Raw genomic sequence first — 19,524 nt, 5'->3', positions numbered from 1 at the left:
TAATCACTTCTGACAGACTTTTCATCACTGCCATGACTGCGACATCCAAACTCTGTTAAATAATGTCACAGGATAGTGACGCTTGACTGACAGAAGAGCTTTGCTAGCATTTCAATATTTCCAACATGAATTTTCACATATAAATTCATCTTTTCTTGCATCTTCAACCTTCATTTCTCCAATCTTCCGTCGTACATCGGCCCAACAGGTAATTTCCTAAACTATATAATTTCGCTGGAGCGCTGTACCGCAGATGTGTTTTTGTAATGGATGTGCAAAACGATGAGGCAGAGAGAGAAAGGAAGAGGTTGCATAACCTATTTTCAATGCTCCGAGTCTTTCTCCAAAATTGATACCAAGCAAACAGCATGACACATGTATCTGCCTACTGAATGGGAATTAGACACAAAAGCACATCAAAGGGTGATTGAGGCAGTTTGTTCCACAGGGGATGAGTGAAAGAAACTCGGCCAGTCATTTCAGATGTGAATTACTTTCATCATCCGCACACATGCGGCAGGCCATAATAATCACGTTACATGCATTTACTTTGTGAAAGAGAATTTCCTTGGCCACCGAGTCTGGAGGGACGATAAATAGAGGCCACTTTCTTATCCATAGGCCACGCAGCATACAGTACATGTGCCTGCTTGATTTTTGTCCTTCATGGAAAAGAGACAAATCTTTGTCTGCAATGCTGCTTTACCTTTGAATTGATGCACTGCAGAACAATCATTTCTAAAGCTATGTATATATAGTTTCATTTATACAAAAGGTTTAGTGATGATCTAAAACAGCCGACTACTGTAGGTTTTTTTATCAAATGTACAAAATAGTGTATTTGCTGGGGACTATTTTCAGCTGTGGATTAATACACATTTGGTGCCTGTGAAAATAAACCACAGCGCCCATATGTTCTTTGTAATGAAGGAACCAGCAGAGTATCCCAGCAAATTACGTCCACATTGGACGATTCTGCACCTCACAATTCACATCCAAAGCCAACATTCAACGGTGTTCCTCTAATGTAGTGAGGCGAAAGTAAGGGTGTGTAGTTGCTAGACCGAACTATACCATGAACCAGATTTAGTTAACCATAACCGCACTCTTTTCCTAACATTAAAGATTACTATATTTGCCATGCAGATGTTGCAAAAAGCAAGAATTTAAAAAAAGGTTAGTATTACATAAAATCCGGGGTTTTGAAGAATTATCCATCATTGACCTTCTTGTCTGGTGATATGGTTGAAGGGACAGGTCACCAATTCAATTCAGCAATGGTGAGTAGTTTTTGGACAATAGAGGAAAAAGCTCAGTCTTTAGCTACACTATCTCTCTTTCTTTTACACTATTTGCCAAAGTATTATGTATAGACAATGCCAAAAATGACCATTGTCAGATGTCAGATGAAAAGTCTTTCTGTTGATGGGTTGTTGGGATGGATATAACCTTCTCATGGGACAGCAACTTCACATTCTCAGTACTGTTCCACAGTGTTCTAGTTTCCCATCAGGTTGGATAATGGACCTTCGTGAGGGGGAGCGGTGTCCCGTTTCAGACACACAAGGCCTGATTCAGACACCAAGAAAAGCAGGAAAATAGAGAGAGAGAGCCACTCGGTGAGAGGAAGGAGAGCCAGGGGCCTGAAGGAGGAGAGAGGGGAGATGCAAAGTTAGTCCCAAAGGAAGTGAAGAGGCAGCTGGCTCAGAGGTGTGCGCATCCTATTTTTTGTTTCCCTCATGCACATCTCCAACTCAAACAGCTGCTGGAGGATTCCCCCCCCCCCCCCCCCCCCCAATGCAACAGAAAAGCTCTAACTTTACTCTGGCTCAGGTGTTTCAGCTCAAAGCCGAGGGCCCGCCCTGCAGCATCGCTTCCCTCAGGTTGTGTTTTTAGTTGTGTTTCGTTACTTTCACACACGATCACAAAGGTGAGGTCTGGCGTGAAGTCACATGACACAGAGTGCTGCTGATGCACACCGCCTGCAGACTGACAGGTAAGACAGCTGTAGAACCGAGATAATAAGCCGCTGCATACGTAGGTAGAGGAGCACCTTAGTGTGTTACCCAGAAGTAAGAAAAGAGGTTGTTTAATTTATTTATCAAATATGAAATATTTATAGGTTTCAATCTGCTAGCAGAGGAGGACCAGGCAGGGCAAACTGCAGTGGAAGAATCTGAAAGTTGCTTTATGGATGGATGTTAATGACAGCATCTGGTGGAGGCTGCCTGCTGCTCCAAATACATTTTAGTCCGAAGTGACATTACCATGCTTTCAACCAGTCATGACTGAGTCAGTTCTCTTGGCCTGACAACACACTTCAGACCATTAACATAGCACCCTTTTGTGAGCTGGAATTTGTCTGTGAGACAGTGGGAGTAGACACCTCACCTGCTTGAAAGGTCAGGTGTCTGCATGTACGCATGCGGATATCCAAGGAAGCTGCAGATGTTCCGGTCGAGCCAGTTTGACTGGAATAATGTGTTTTCCCTCCAAACAGACAGCCTCACCTCACGAGTTTACTTTGTGAGAGAAAGCTGGCTTTTATCGAAGCTGTTCAACACATATTTCAGACAAGAATGAGGAACAACAGTAATGAGTCACCTAATCAGCACCTGGGAACTGCTGCAACTATGACAGTGACTAGGTTGTGGGTGGATGATTAGTTCCCTCTGAAAGAGAGAAGTTAATTACGCGGCTTTAATGCACCTAAAGTGCTGTTCGATTTTTGGTTAATCCTCATCAAACTGCTGCACGAGGATTATGTATCTTGACTGACACCTTGTTCAAATGTAACTGCTGAAACACATCCTTGTACACTTCGAAGCACATCTGCACATATACCAAATGCTCAAGCACAGCCGCAGACAGGGGGCATGGGGGAACGTCTAAAGAAGAGGGAAAGGCAATGTTGAGACAGATCACATTCAATGAGTTAGCAGCCCTCTCTGAGTAAGACAGCATTTAAAATAAAACATGAAAGCTGGAGAAGAAGGCACTCCTCCATATATACAGCAACTTGTGACAAGCCATGATATTCTGCGAGACAGCACACCAAGCTAAGAGGCATCCCTGGGGAGACCCTTCCCTCTCCATCAGATAGACTATGTATCAGAACCATCAAACACAGGCCCTCATCCCACAACATCCCAGGCTCCTCAGTGGAAGCCAGACTGACCGTCGGGCTATAAGAAGCTGATAAGCACTTATGCACTGACTTCCTCTGTGCGCTCCTTCCTCTTTATCTCTGATTGGATGACAGGAGATCCATCACTCACAGACGGGAGCTCTACAGTCATCAAGAAGTTAACTTTCTGTTCAGAAAACAAAAAAAAACATTGTTCAGACAGAGTTAAAATCAGGTCCTGTTTAGGCTCCTTTTCTCTGCCAAAGCCATTCAACTGTGAGAGGCTTGAGAGGAAGGGCCTGTATCAACATTGATATGAACATGTAAATAAGTCATGGCCAATCGCTCTCTCGCTTTCTCTGCTCTCACTCTCTCTGTAAAAGCCGTTTGCACATTTTTAGAATTCCCCGAGTTCTGCTGACGTGAAGAAAGAGATGAAAGATTCATGCTTGTTTAAAAAATTCAAACAGATGTCCTGAACTTTCGGTACATAGCCAATATGGATACATTATTTAGTCTTGGGATGCCAGAAAGGGAATGTGGGGTTTGGACCTTACAAATGCAATCCACACAACAATGAAGCAAAATAGATAAACGCAGTGATTAGGAAAACAATCAATAACGGTAACTGCTTTGCATCTCCAGCAAATAATAATACGATGTAAATTCCAGGTTCATTTTCTTTTCCTTTGCTCAGTGGTTCCCAGTCGGCTTGATGTGGACTGTGCTGACAATTGCAGGTAAAGTTGCAGAGGTGGTCAGTGAATGCACCAGCAGAGGGAGACCATGTCACATGACAGAGATGTAAACGCTGCTCTGATTGTATTTCCCATTTTCTGCACATTTGAAATAACAAAAATGGTACTCACAAAACAATTATAGTGGGATGTATGAATACACCTAAACTATTAGGCTATAAGACAGAATAACGTAGGTATTTGGGCCTACTTAATGTAAAGCAGCCCTTCAAAACGTTTTATATTTATCATTCTTTAAAATCGTGTTTAGCAATTCCTGAACTATTGTCTTAACATATATACGATTTTTTTTACAATTATTTTACTTATCATTGTTATAATTTTTTTTAAACGGTGTTTATTAAAGTTAAAGATGTTGTAAATTTAAGAACAGATCAGCTGTTAAGGGTTAACTGAGTCGGACATGACACTGAAGTCGGATTCAGCCAGATGAATGAGCCTAGTGGTGGTTGAGACCTTGTTTGTAGCTTGTTTTAATCTAAATTCCTACATTTCAGAGGGGGTTTTCGTGTCGTCATACATTTTGGCACGAGTTGGTCGGTGAATGTAAAGCTCACGCACCGGTCCTGCGTCTGAGCGCTAGTGTCCCGTCCGCAGCCCAAGTGCGTCATGGCGACAGCGGCGGAAAAGTTACGCATTTCCTAACCGGAGTGTGCGGAATATCGCCGTGGCGGTCCGCAGACACATGTGTAAGTACCTCAGGTTTCTATAATCTGTGTTAACGAGACGAATGTGGTGGATACTTCATCCCGTGCGGGTATTTCCTGTTGCTGGCTTACCTGTGCGGCCAGGTGAGCTAACACCTGTAAGCAAGCAGTGTTTACTACAAAGCGCCTTCTTTTAGTAATTCCACCCTATCTAACGTTTGAAGTTGTTACCGTCTTCGAGTGTTATTGCCTTTTATACTGTAAAGAAGGACTTTGGTCATTTATGTTGAAACTCATTCATTGTAGAATGTCTGTCTGACATTAACTTGTGACGTCATTCGTTATTATTCTCTCTCCCAGCATGGTGGATTACAGTGTTTCAGAGGCAGCAGGAGCCCTACTCCCAAAGAGAGGTGGCCCCTTTAAAATGGAGGAGCTGGCTCTAAGTGCCTTGCTGGAATGCCCTCTTTGTTATGAGCCACTGGACGGGTCAGCCAAGGTCCTGCCCTGCCAGCACACGTTCTGTGTGTCCTGCCTGCAGAGGCAGGAGACAGCCCACTCCCAGCTACTCTGCCCCGAGTGTGGTGCTCCTGTCCCAGCCAGGACGGTGGGGGAGCTTCCTGCGAACGTCCTGCTAGTGCGGATCCTGGAGGGGCTCCAGGGCTCGCAGGGGCCCGGCAGGGACAGACATACAGCCCGCTACGCAGTGCCCTCGGTCAGGGGTGGCTCGACAGTCCGGGAGGGTCAGCAGCAGCTTGAGAGTCAACACAGAGACAAGCAAGGGCACAATGAGGTCAGTGAACGGCCGCGGCCTAATCCTCTGCATATCAGAACAACTTTGGGTGATAACTTTATCTGACAAATGATATGAGGTTTTTGTTTCTGTTACAGTAAATTACACAATCTTTCAATGGCCATGACCTACTGTACATTTTTTATTTAAACATTGAATGCTGCCCATTTTCCACAGCCCACCATTTGTAGATTGTTAATGCATTTAATCCTCTTTACTTTGGATTTCAAACATGACCTCCGAGGGTGTCCCACGGTATATAGTCATTTTCTATCTCAATATACTCAGTTTTCTGGAAACCTTTAATGGAGAAAATCACCAGACATGCTTATCCAGTAAATTAAATACCAGAAAGAAAGAATTTCATCATATTGATGCAAAAAAAAAAAAATCAATATTGCAAAAGAGCAATCCTTCTCATTGATTTGCAACATTGCCCACAATGTCCGAATACGCCCACACATGTTAAAGACACAGCTAGCTCCGTGTAGACATTGTGGTGAAATCTCTGAATCTTGAGAAATGTATATTTCCTCATTATTGTCTTCTCTCCCATCCCTATAATGGCTTGTTCATTCATTCCTTGGAATGTTTTGAATAGGACCTTGTGTCTCATCTCTGACCTATTGAATTACTAACTTACTCACCAAACTTGAATGGGATTCTGTGGCTAATAGGAGCTGGAGTGTGATCTGACCTACAACGTCCTAAATGTTTTCGCCTGACCAAGGTTGAGTCGGTGTTCCTTTGGGGCCTGAAGTGATGAGACCTCGTATGAAGGAGGAAGATTTCCTTCTCGCATCATAAAGAAACATAAGAAACCACAAAACCCCTGATGGTTTCCTTCCTCAAACACGACTGAGGAGAGCTCTGTCATAACATTCAACACCTACAGGGCGGTAGGCGTATACCATACATTCGGAATTTTTTATCAAATGGAATGGGAGAAATTAGTTACATAAAAAGATTCAACTAAAAATAAGTTAATTATTGAAGGAAAGGACTAAAACAAATGACCAACAGAAAGTAATTTGCAACATATATTACACAGCTCACCGACTAGATTTTAATTTACTTGTTATTGTTCAGTAGCACTGCTTAACAGGTGTATCATTTTGTCCGAAAAAAAAGTCTGCATGGATAATAATAAAATAACACACTTTTGGTGCAGGTTTAACATTATTTATCTGTATAAAGCAGATCTGTGCAACTTATTTTGCACAGTCACCTAATTCAAACCCAACAGAGATCTAAGGATCATAAAGGTACTTCACAGTCAGTCAATCATTTTGCAGTTTTTATTTGATGCCGACATTTTATTCTCTGAGGTGATGAGAAGCACAGAAACCTGCCGTCTCCATAGTCCTGTGCATAAACCGCTCCGAGCGTTTAAGAGTTTACTTGTGATCCGTAGCTTGAGTTCAGCCAGAGTTCAAAAAGCTCAGCCAAGTTCACGAGGGTGAGTTTGTGATCATTCTGCGGTTTAAATGCGTGCTTCAGAAACCTCCAGTGCAAAACGATATACTGTAATTTCCTCCACCATCATTCTTTCACTTAGGCCAGGTATCACACAGGATAATTTCATCAGTGTGCTTCCCTCAAAAGAAACAACAATATGTGGTCTGTAGATACATTTATGGGGATGAGCCTGATGAAAAGCAAGCGCAGCCTGACACCAAGAAGGAAAAGTAGATGGATGTAGGTCTTATTATTTGCAACACTTAAATTCCTGAAAACCATTATTCTAATGACCTAATATGCATAATTCTTTGAAAAAGCCAGGGAAAACAGGACAATGTGGCGAGAAATTACATTTTTATAAATTTTGTGAAAAGTTGTACAAGTTTTGAAATATAATAGTTGCAGAAAATAATCTTTGGGCGTTCCTGTGCTGTTTTCTCTCAACATCACTGAACAAGTGTGAAGACGTTATCAGTAACGCTTGAGTCAATACTTGACTTTAAAGGGAAAAAGGATGTGTCATATTAAACACATCTGCTTACGCATCACGACAAATTCCTTGTAGGTGCAAACTTGCTTGGCAATAAACAGTTCTGATTCTGATTATGATCTCTAAAAAACATCACACATCTATATCTGTTCAGCACAGAATATTTTAAGAACATGCAGAGGTTTGTCACCCGGCACTCTTGTTAATGAAACTGAAACCTGACTGTGACTTTCACTCTGGACCGCAGCATTTTACAGATATTTTAGCCTGTTGCTTCTCTTTTTAAACAACGATCTCAGCAAAATCCCTGGTCGCTGTTGTCAAAGTAAAGGACAAAATAAATCGCATTATTTCACCTCCTGAAAATGCAGTTGCACTGGAAAGACACTATTTTTTATCTTTAAAAGAGAGCGCAGCCTAGACCAGCTTTAAACTGATTGATTTCAACATATTCAGAAACGTACATCATCATGTTTGATAAATTCACCACTTCATTCGAACATACAGTCGCTGATGTGTGACTTTTGTCGTCTGTCCTCCAGCTTGCTCTCAGATCTTTGGTGCTTAACCAACGTGGTGATTCTTCGGGAGAGCTGCTCCTCGCGTCTGGAAACGGCATCGCACAGAAACACAAAGTGGATGAGAGCTGGCACCACGGAAGCGGCGGCGACAACGGTGGCGCGTCTGTCACTGCCAGCGCGCTGCAGGCCGTCAGCCCGACGCCTCAGCTGCAGTCCCAACCTCAGGCTCTCTGCAGGGCGCTGCACGACTTTAACCCCGAAGAGAGCAATCTGGAAGACAGCAAATATGGTCTCAGCTTCCTCAAGGTCTGACTCTCAAACTGCTGACTCAACACAGTGTGAAAGCTTACTTACTGTCAAGAGGGTTCAGTCTTGTATGACCTGATCTTTTAGAACACTCACAGGGTTTCCTTCTTTTTAATGACTGCACAAGGAAAAGTGTTACACTTGACTTTAACCTTCAGAGAATAATGACGCGTTAACCTTGTGGGGAAAAGAGCAAAGGTGCTGTTTCGCCTTAATTTCGCTGTATGAGTGTTCACCAGTGTGAATGATCGGAAGACGAGATGCATCAGGATGTGGGTAGCTAACCACCTCTGCTTAACCATTACCTGGGGAAACCTTAGTGCTAAGGTGTCAATTGATGGATCATTTCATTCATGTATTGAGGAAAAAATACCAAAATATTTTATGACCGACTGATTTTATTGATTAATCGTTTGGTCAATAAGCAATCGTTGGGATTATAAATGAGCAAAGCTGACGTCTTTAAAGACATTTGGTCTGACGAACAGTCCAAAACCCAAAGATATTCAATTTACTGTCATGGAAGAGTAAGAAAAAGTCAGAAAGTAGTCACATGTGTGGAGACTGGAACTTGTGGAGTTTTACCGTCTTAGCTCAAAAAAAGACTTTTACGATTATTTGATCATGAAAATTGTGGCAGATTTTTTTTTCCTTTGATCGACTAATCGTTGCAGTTCTCAAAATATTTACTTGTCATAGTTTCATGAATTCTAAAATGAGCTTGATTTGTTTTTTTTGGGGCGGTTAATATCATTACTTTTTATTATTTACGCTGCTTTAAGAGACTTGTGGAGCTGGAGGCTCAGACCTCTTGTGGTTGTTACTAACCCTGAAGGATTTCTGAGGCAGTTATATAAGTACTTGTGTGCTCTCCATTAAAGCACACTTGCGCTCTGTTTTTTTCAGCTTTTTTTTTCAGCTTTAATGCAGATGGTCAAATGGTTTTTAGAGCGAGGCTGTCCACAGAAAGGACTGGACCGGCACACACAAAGGCAGTTGATGTCACATGCTGCAGGAGAAATGTAGTGCATCGGAGAGTGCAGTCTCCAGGGAGAGCACACTCTGTTATAAGCAACTGGCATCCTGTTGGTTTTTTCCGGTTGTTGTTGATTTTTGTTCTAGCGGTTTCTCTGCCTCTCACCTTTTCACTACTTCCTCTAAGTCCACTGGTGTGTCTCTTACTTCTGGTTTTGCAGGGAGACATCCTTACAGTCATCAGACGGGTGGATGAACACTGGATTGAAGCCAAGCGAGGGGAGAAAGTTGGAATTTGCCCTCTGCAGTATATAGAAGTGAGTTTGTCTGAGCTCTCGCTCTCGCTCTCTCTCTCGCTCTCTCTCTCCCGTCATTGTTTGAATGTGGATTGTGGCCTTTTCCTGCGGGATCAAGGTCGACACCTGCCGTTTGGCACCTTGGTCTGATGGTGTAGCTCCTGTAATGAATAGTCGTCGTCGCTGGATGTCATTAATTCCAGGTCACTGGCGGGGCGCTACCTTGATTTTCATTCAAATCTTTGATTGATCCGTAAATGTCACTCCTGCTCTGCAAAGTGCTGAGGCAGAGAGATAATCTGTGAAGCCGTGCTGTGTCTGCAGCTGCTCATTAGTCTGTGACTATGTGGCTTACTCAGGTTGGCAGCGCTTGCTTAGCTAGCTTTGTTTTCCTCTGTACTTTCTGCCTCCAGGAATTAACTTCATCCGTGCCGGGGGAAATTGTAATTTGTGCTTCAGTGGGGTTGATGTGGTGCCTTTAATCACTTCTTGTTTACTTCCCTCACTTGTCATCTGCTTTTTTTTTGCCAGAGATTTACCTGATATTTTGATTCTCTTCCCCTCCTCTCATGAGTCTTGTCCTCCTCATACGCCTTCTCCGTCTCTTGTCCATCCGTGTCTTCTGCTAAAGCCCCGCCTCAGTGATGCTCTTCTTCATCTTCTTCTACCTCTGTACTCTATTCTTCCGTCCTCCTTTCTGAGCCTCTCCTCCTGCCGTGCAGCCAGGCGTGAAGACACAGTAAAGCTTTCTTTGCTTGGGTGGCATAACGCCACATCACTGTGAGGAGTGAAAGCATTAACCCTGTCTGTCTGCCTGCCTGCCTGCCTGCCTGTCTGTGCAGCTTCTCTCTCAGCACCAGTCAACCCTCCCTGGCTTATTGGCTGGTACTTATGCTCCTGCCTGCCTGCCCGCCTGTCCAACAAGTTGTAGGGGTGAGTGGAGTACAGATAAGTGGGTGTATTTAGACAGCCGTTTCGCTGATCAGCAGGAGCAGAGGTTGACAGGCGCCAGTCGCAGGTAGGAGCAAGTTGGAGAGAATTTCCTTGATTGAGGATTGACAATTCTCTGTGTTAGGATTGATCCTGATTTTACACTGTGGTTTCTCTTTCTGTGTTCATCTCTCTCAGCCAATTTCAGTGGCTGCCAAACTGGAGGGAAAGCATCGGAGGGGGAGTGACTCAGCAGACTTTCACCATCGGACTGGGAGTGGGGGCAAAGACAAGGCCGCTGACGTATCCAATAGGACCACCTATTCCGGAGTCCCTCAATTCCCAGCGAAGACACCCATCATCAATGCTTTGCCCCTCTCCAACCAGCGGAAACAGCCCGCAGCCAGCACTATCCGATTTTACCCGGCTCCCAAAGGAGAGACGACCAACATCAGCACCTTCAACAGCTTCGGCCCCCGGGGTCAGCCACGCCAACTCTCTGCGTCTCTTGCTGCCCGGGGCCACTCTCATCCCTCCAGAGTGAACTCTCAGCGAATTAGACGCCACTCTGACTCCACACACAGATATCGACAGGTGAGTCGTGTGCCAACGTATCTGCCTTTATGCAAACTATAGTGATGATGTGATAACTTTTCCCAGGTTCATCAGATTCCTCTTTGAGCTCAACTGTGTTTGGCTTTGCTTTGTTTGCTGTGATTGGGTTTAACAGAAAACATGTGGCTGGCAAAAGGCATGACGAAATCAATGTTTTTGTTTGAGTCACTGAGGGATCAAGTTATTCTCAGGGATGCAAAGAGAGAGCCATGACACTAAGCTTCAGGAATGAGTGAGAGAGAGAGAGAGGCATCGCCTTTATTTTGTCCGCTGCATGATTAAGACAACACAGATGTGGAAAAGGGCTAGATATGAAAGGAGTGCGGACTGGAGGTGAGTGGCCCGAAACTCTGAAAAGGTCTTTAATCAAGAGTTCTGGGACAGAAGCCAGGGTTTCCCCTCATAGATGAGTAGCGGTCTAACAGGGTGTGTTTCTTCAGCTCAGGGATATATAGTTCTTGAGGGACATTGTGTAGTTGTCTTATTGTGTCTGAAAGCTCCTTTGACTTTACCGTTTGAAGGAATGATGAGTGTTAAAGTGTAACACACCAGGGGCTCATAAAAGTACTTCTAATAACTTTAAAGAAGCGCAACAACACTGAACGGCTGAGCTTTCCTTGACTGCTATCATGTCGTCTAAACTACTCACAAGAAGAGTGTGTGAGACTCTATTGCTCTTGAAACCGACTGTTCGTAGAGTTTTTCTAGTTTCTTGAGGCTCTTTCAGGGCCACCTTTGGTATCAATGTAACCTCTCGATTATAAATTTAGAAACATTTTAATCTCAAGCTGTCATGATGAATTGCTTAGCCACTCTTTATGTGACCAACATGATAGCTGCTACATATTTTAGACAGCCTGTATCGCATGGCAGGATGTTGGCTGGACGATGAAGAATATCAGTTCTGATCACCTTGGCTTGAAAGTTTTGAAGGATATATTTCATATCAAGCATTCGATGTGTGCAGCCGGACACATTGGCATTCCTTTATGTTATAAGATACTGTGAATACTGCATTAAGTCATAGCCAGCTAGTGTCTGAGTACAGTGCCAGGCTTAATGTAACCTGCTACCAATTGCCCTGCCCCCTGAGATAAGGATTTCCTTTGATTCAATTTAAGTTTCAGCTCTACCCTGCAATTATACATGTCACAGCACAAAAATGCTCATGCAGGTTGGAGAAAAAAACAGGCGAGGAAGGGAGGTGAAGGAGCCTGGAGAACAAGATAATAAAGAAGTAGGAAATAGGAGAGATAAGACAGTCAGAGGAAAAGTTGACAGGAAATACTGAACTTAAGATGCCATAGAGCTGGGAAGAGAAACAGAAAACAAAATGTGTGTGCTACAAAAAAAAGGCAAAACACAAGAAGTAAGGAGAAGGGGGAGGGGGAAATGAGAGATAGATGGAGGGAGTGGGAGGCTTGGAGAGTCCCTCAGTATGTCTGCTTATCTCGCTCATGCTGATGTTGATGAGTCACTGGTGAAGTTGGGTTACATAACAGACTCCTCTCTCTCTCCTGCCTTCAAACTCCTTCCTCTTCACTAAGCAGGTAACACTCACTCTCACATCAGTGGGCCAGTGATGGCAGACGAGCCACGCACCCTTTTTAAAAGGAGCCGAGGGCTCCGTCCCTCAAGCCTAAGCTGAGCTCCCCGCTGACCAAGCCAGCGCGTGTGCTATTCTTAGAGCTGCAGCCCATCAGCTCTCACCTCTGGCTCCACTGTTTCACAGAGGGATGTTTCTTCCCACAGACTGGGTGCAAAAGATGCGTATTAGTGTGAATATTGGCACGGTTATGTAACAGCGGATTTTAGGATGGAAATGAGCCAAAAGCAAAAACATCTTCAAATGCGACATAGAGAATTTTAATTATCAATCATCATACTTCACTGGTGCACCTAAACACCTGGTGTTTTTGTTGCTGAAGCTTATTTGTACTTAGTTCCCCCTTGAAGCCTGTTAGCCATTAAGTCCAAAGGGAGAGCGTTAGTTATCAGCCTGGAGCGAGGAGCAACCAACAAACCCTGAGCAGAGGACCTAGAAGACCTACTGGCTGATATAGTGAGGTGCCTGGCCATGCAGAGCTCTAATAATCACAAAGATCACAATACTGATCTGATACTGAATTTAATTCTGAATTTGATTCGGAGCCAGTGCAGAGGAATAGAGATTGGTGTCACATGTGACATTTTAGAGAATCAAAGTCAAAAGCTCAGCAGCATGTTTGACCACTTTGTGAAGGCAGGTGAAGAGCGAGTTATATTATTTAAGATGGAATGAAATAAAAGCATGAATTAATGTTTTTTGTGTGTGTTTTTTCAAGCAAACATTCTCTTATTGCTGCTTCTCCAATTTGAGGATTTGCAGCTTTTCTTTTTCTCATAATGTAGAGTTGAATGTCTTTGAGTCGAAAGACAAAACATGCAGCTTGAAGATGTGGCCTTGGGCTTCAGGATTGTCTGGCATTTGTCACTATCTCACTGACAGAACAAGAGATTAATTGGTTGACCAAGAAAATAATTGCCAAATGAGTCAATAATTGAAAATAATCCTTAGTTGCAAACCCGACCATAGTGCAAAAAAGCTCAGTCAGTTGCCATTCGTCTGCCCAGAATATATTCGAGAGTACTGTATACTTTAAAATGAATAGTTCTGAATAGATCCTGATCCCAAATAGAAAGCTTTTATTCAACAATATTATTTTATTAAATATTCAGTACATCTGTGATACTGACATGAAAACCTCAATCTTTAATAACCTATTTTAGGCCTGCTTAAAATATGCATGCATTGACTCCTTCCACCCAGCTTCTGCTTCTTTTATAGGGCAACATGTGACTAGAATGTGAATATAATCCAAATATTTAAACTTTTTACACAACATGATGTCGCTCGTCAGTCACCTGATCCAGTGAGATCTTGGACCAGGGAACAACCGGGCGTTTCCCATAATGCCCTGGGATCATACATTGTGTGGTGATCGCTGGTGGCCTGGCTCATCTCGAACAAGCCTAATGTTACTACAGTTTGGTGACATCCCGTAATTGACCATTAAAACACGTGAGATTGTGCAGGAATTCATTCTTGCACATTTTGCGTTTGAGTTCGTCGCAAAGAAACAGTATTGTCTCGTCTGTGTCCAAAACCACATTTTATTTACTTTTGAGCTTTACAAATCTTTATAGCACATGTTGTTTGGGCGGTATTTGGGGATTCTTTTTTTCACTGTTTTTTTCACTATTGCTGTCTGTTTCTTTGTGATAAGACGAGTTACAAAGATTGAATAGTGGCTGTAGATTTCTGATGAACTGATGCAAAACTTCATTCAGCTGGCATGACCAAATCTACAGATACTCAAAGTGTTAAAAATGCGGTTGTGGCTGGCACGAGGACACCAAAAGGTGGACATTATTATTCTGTGAATTGAATTATTCATGGCAGCAAGGATACTGGCTGCAGGTAAATGTCAACCATTTACACCAAATAAGACTGTATTACCTGCATGACTAATAGCAGAATTACTCTCTCCACGTAAATATAGTCAGTGCGACTGCTCAGTCACTGCACCTGGCCATTGCGTGACTGCAGCATAACTGTCATAAACGTCATGCGAGTGTCACAAAATACTCATTGACTAAATAACTTTAGATGACAGTAATGCTCGCCCATACTGGCCTTTGTATATGATGGAAGGCCAGCATTTCTTCAGGACATTATATCATAAGTTTACTATTTACATAAGTTTCACTTTACTTCTGCCTCACAGCACTGGCTTTGACAAGTGAGGCTGTGCTTAAAGCAATGGCTGCCTCTTGATTCAGACTTCTTTTGTACTTCTTTGAGGTAGAGTGTGAATGCAGCTCAATGGTGGCAGAGCTGCAGGATCCAGGCGCATGCTGTTAAGAGGGAACCCCAGGCCCACAGGCCAGCATTCATGCTTTAGTTGAGTGGTAGTGCTGTAAATAGTCCAACCCTCTGTAGACGTCACTGTGTAGATAATAGCAGTGGGAAAGTTATTTACGGCTTTCTGTAATGGTAATAATAAGAATTTCGTTGGTATAGCAATTAAATAATTGGGGATTAGGTTTTATACTGTGTTAATGCGGTTGTGAGACACACCTCAGTGTCCCTCCCTGCTGACTGTGTCAGGTCTGACTCACAGCCTGCTGACTTTAAGCCTTTCTCTGCTTTAAAAAGAGCAGATCTATGACAATAAAATGCAAAAGATGTCTTCCAGGCCATAATATAGATATTTTTTTTCTGTTCTGTATTTTAATTAACATGCATACGCCATATTTTCTGTATTAATGCAGTTGGAGCTTAAACTAAGCATTTAGAAAGAAGATCCAACAAATCATATATGATATACAGACGTCTGACAAATTAAAGGAAAAAAACCTGAGAACACAAGGGGTCACTGAACAGTTGATGAGCAAGAAAATGACGTAAATCATGTTATGTCCTTGACTGTCACCATATCTCAATTGAACACCTATGAGAGTTTGACAATTTCTCCACTGCCATCATTAAAACACCAATATGTTACTTGCGTGATCATTCCTCCTGCCATTAAGAGATCCTTTCCTAACATTCTTCCGATGGAAGTGATGGGGCACGAAATCCACAAAACTGGTTCCGTGCTAAAATAAATCCCAAAGTGTATCTGATGTTAGTATGAGGCAGCAGACTAAGTTAGATACATCAAGTGGATATTTGCTGTCTTTGTAGCACAGACTTCTCTGGTCAGTCCACCACTTTGGTCCACACTGAAATATCTCAATATGAGACATTGAATGCTTGTGGCTCTGCTGATTCCCTGACTTTCCCTCTAGCGCCCCCAGCAGTTTGATAATTAGTTGTTTTTTTTGTGAAACATCTTGACAACTAGATATATTACACATTGATATACGTAATCACGGTAAAGATTATACCTGTTCAACATCAACATGTTATCAGCATGTTGACGTTAGCATTCAAAAGCACAGCTGTGCCGAATTATTAAAATGAATTCAAAATACTTTATTTGTCCCTTAAGGGGCAATCGCGTTTGCAAACAGAGATAAAAGACACACTTGAATAATGTGCCATGCAATTGATAATAAATCTGTATCCATCCCTTAACAGAGTAAGAACATGACCAGTGACGCTCCACCCGCCATCTCTATGGCTCTGGTGAACCCCCAAATGTCCTCGACCTCTGCAGACAGCAAAAACTCCTCCACACAGCAGCTCTCCATCAGCGTGTGAGTCACTGTTTTCAACATTATATTATGATATAATAATGTAAGATCGCAGGCGCAAGATATGACTAGAAACAGAGACAAGAAACACTCAAATACCCTTACAAAGGTGTCATAATATATACCGGTACATATTGTAGAATCGTCACATAGACAAACCCCCTGTGTGACCCCTCAGGTGTGCCGTCCTGTACTCCTACAAACCACGACGGCCGGAGGAGCTGGAGCTGAGGAATGGCGAGATGGTGGGAGTTTACGGAAAGTTCAATGAAGGCTGGCTGCGTGGGCTATCGCTCAAAACAGGCAAAGTGGGCATTCTGCCCGGCAACTACATCACGCCTGTGCTCAGGTGAGTGGCTGTGATCCTTGACTGCTGGAAGTGGGAGCTGAATGACATGTGGATTGAGACAGTGATTCAGTGTGGGCGGGACGACGTGTCATCATGCACACATTTTAATGAATCATGAAACAAAAATAAAACACTGAGCTTGGTGCAGATGAACTTTTAACTACAGTATATCAAGTGATGTATGTACTAAGCGTCTCATTGCCTCACTGCAGAACCTCGGCCAGACTCCTGGAGACCAAAGCAGCTAATGCGTCCTCACAGTACAACACAGTAGCCGGAAAGAAACCCACTGCTGCCAAGAATCCTGCGGTGGTCCTCGCTCTTGATCGGGTAAACTCTGATGGAGCGATATACTCAACAGGACATGTCCCATCTGTGCCAAATGGAGCGCAGCATGCAATGTCATCCACTGGCGCTGGAAAACCGTCTCTCTTTGAGGGTTCACAAGGTTGGGACACTGTGAGGCGCATCTTTAACCCTCACAGAGGTGAGTGATAAATCCACCTTCTAATTGCTTGATTAAATTAAAGAGATTTAGCCAGATTGTCAATGACGGCCGATTCAATATTTTTACAGGGTCAAACTATTTCTCCCATACGTCCAATCTGAACGTCCCATCCAAGTCACAGCACTTTTCACAAGTGCAGGCGTCCGGCTACTCACCTGCCCTGCAGAGGAAGAAAAACAGCACCTTCTTTTCCAACTCTGTCAGACCTCGGGGCTGGATGACTGAGTCGGCAGCGCCCTCTGCTGCTGCAGTCTTTAAGGACAGGGACTTCACTGCTTCACATCAGCACGACAGACAGCCTACCCACGGGCCTCACTCAATTCTAGTCAGACCCAATTCACTCAAGAATAATGCAGACAAGGTAATGTCATCCTGATGATTTCTTGCGAGCATGCATTTGTCGAAAGATAAGTACTCAGTGTGCATTGGTTTTATACTGTTGATCCTTTTGAAATGTAGGATCACTGTTCTGCATGTGCCTTACAGTAAATATTTTACTCCCCTAGCCGGCAAAGTCAGTGCGGTTCTACACAGATGACGACTCCCCTCCTCCAAGACGTCGGACCTGGTCGGCAGGAAGTCACCATCCCTCCAACTGCGGCCCTGGCCCCCCTCCGTTAGAAGTATGGGCCCCATCGCTCACGCTGGGAAGAGACGGACCGGGGATCATTCTCAAAGAAGGAAAAGCTCCTATTCTCAGGAAAGGCCAAGAAAATGCCATCTCTGATCTAAATTCGAATCCGCAAAAAACAATATTGTCACAGCCGTTGCTCTCAGCCGTGCCCGCTCAGTTCAGCCCCAGCAGGTACGTTGAATCTGTCTTTGTCCTTAGCATATTGATTAACAGGCAGACAATGTAGACTTGAAAGTTTTTCATCGATTTGATGTACTGGACAAAAACATCTTGCAACTTTTGCTTTTTTTCTTTCCCAGACACAGAGTGACCACAACGCATTTAGCCCAGACGGACTCAGAGCTCAGTCTGCTGCAAGGAGACCTCGTCCTCGTCCACAGACCTCGACCTGATGGACGCCTTCTGGTTACTCAGGAGAGCAGTGGGCAGACAGGCTTATTCCACAGCATTGTTTTTCAAGCCCTCGAGAGGCTCAGCTGACTGTGTGGTACTGTAGTTATGTATATGTCTATATATCATTTGTTTCACTGCCAAATGACTTAACTGACCTGAACAACAAGATGCGGGTTGAGGTCCAAGGGTTAATACTGCCATTGACAATCCTTTCAAGGAGGTGTTTATTTTTGTCCTGCGTGCATATGAGAGTGTGGTGAAATTCTCCAGAGATATATTGTGTGTTCTTAAACATATGTGCATGTTTGTTACACATGTACTATTATAATATTTTGCACAAAATCCCATCTAATGACTGTTCCTTGTTCAATGTTACACACATTGGTGAGTGCCTTTGTCAAAACTCACAAAGAAACAAACTATTTAGAGAAATTATGAGGTAAAATATATGTACTGCTTATGTGGTAATAAACTATACGTCCAGAACTTTTGTAGTTTGGTGTCTCACTTCAGATGTAAACTATAATCCTTTAACTAACAACAACAACATAACGGAGAAACCATTGCCTCGATGTGAAAGTCCTGCATTCTTTACCTCAACTGCAAAATAAGATGTATAAATAAAGCAAAAGTAGGCCTACCTGTTCTTGCAGCATGTTTAAATACTCATGCAAGAACCATTTTAGTATTGCAGACGAGTTAACCACTCCATATTACTTGGCAGTAATGTAAAGACCTAAAAAAGTGATTGGGAATATGTGCCTCTAAAGCACAGCATTACTTCAGATAATAAAGGGCTTAAGTTGGGTCCTACCTGATTTTGTCTTGAAGAGGGTTCCTTTGTCAAAATTAGAGCCAGACTGACAGTGGATTTTCAAGGCTAAATATCAATATTAACGCGATTGATTATGATTTGTTTTTCTATGATGTATCTATTTATGTTAAATTCTTCACAGAAACACATATTTTGTTGGTTAAGAATTGAACTGAGAATGTCAAGAAGACACTTCCTGAAATAAACAGCAGCATTTCTTTGAGACAGCTTTACCGCAATTTGTTGATCTGCTGACATATACAGTACAAAATATTGATAAAGCTGCAATAAGCTGATATCAGCCTGACTCATTTTATTATTTATCAGCCTAACACGAGTCAAAATCTAGTATCAAGACCTTCATTTCAGTGTTGTGCACACTGAATGAGTGTACAAACAAATTAACACATTATAAACGTGGGGCCAGGCAGAATTCTTGCATAGGAATGTCACACAATGCAGAGAGTGGGAGTAGTGGGGGTCAATGTGGCCCAGCAACTTTTTGGAGTTTTGTAGCTCTGTACTTCTATTTCATTGCACTGAATTGAATCACCTACCGTAGGCCTAAGTGCTACGGTAAATGTATGTTGAAACGTCCCACCTTTGTCTATATATGTCCCCGCTATATTGAATATCTGAACACAACGAGGCCATTTCGTAGCTTAT

General features: G+C 43.0%; 1 protein-coding gene across 1 annotated transcript; it reads left to right on the top strand.

The window, feature by feature from the left end:
* The first annotated feature begins 4,318 nt into the window (after positions 1-4,318).
* Positions 4,319-18,277, top strand: sh3rf2 (SH3 domain containing ring finger 2). The gene is made up of 11 exons (XM_079269255.1): positions 4,319-4,574; positions 4,893-5,325; positions 7,819-8,103; positions 9,300-9,395; positions 10,503-10,898; positions 16,045-16,163; positions 16,339-16,509; positions 16,722-16,996; positions 17,086-17,378; positions 17,524-17,822; positions 17,951-18,277. The coding sequence occupies exons 2-11, from the start codon at positions 4,894-4,896 to the stop codon at positions 18,129-18,131; spliced, it is 2,547 nt and encodes an 848-aa protein (XP_079125381.1). The 5' UTR covers positions 4,319-4,574; position 4,893; the 3' UTR covers positions 18,132-18,277.
* The last annotated feature ends 1,247 nt before the right edge of the window (positions 18,278-19,524 follow it).

The sequence above is a fragment of the Melanostigma gelatinosum genome (assembly GCF_949748355.1).
Source record: "Melanostigma gelatinosum genome assembly, chromosome: 5".
In the NCBI taxonomy this organism is placed as follows: domain Eukaryota; kingdom Metazoa; phylum Chordata; class Actinopteri; order Perciformes; family Zoarcidae; genus Melanostigma; species Melanostigma gelatinosum.
Note: the sequence above shows the minus strand (reverse complement) of the source record. Positions and strands in the feature narration are given on the sequence as shown.

Bases quoted from the DNA above. Each gene is read 5' to 3' on its own strand.
- sh3rf2 (XM_079269255.1), top strand. From the start codon at position 4,894: ATGGTGGATTACAGTGTTTCAGAGGCAGCAGGAGCCCTACTCCCAAAG. The intron at 8,104-9,299 runs GTCTGACTCTCA...CTGGTTTTGCAG, and splicing joins ATGGTCTCAGCTTCCTCAAG to GGAGACATCCTTACAGTCAT. The intron at 10,899-16,044 runs GTGAGTCGTGTG...ATCCCTTAACAG, and splicing joins CCACACACAGATATCGACAG to AGTAAGAACATGACCAGTGA.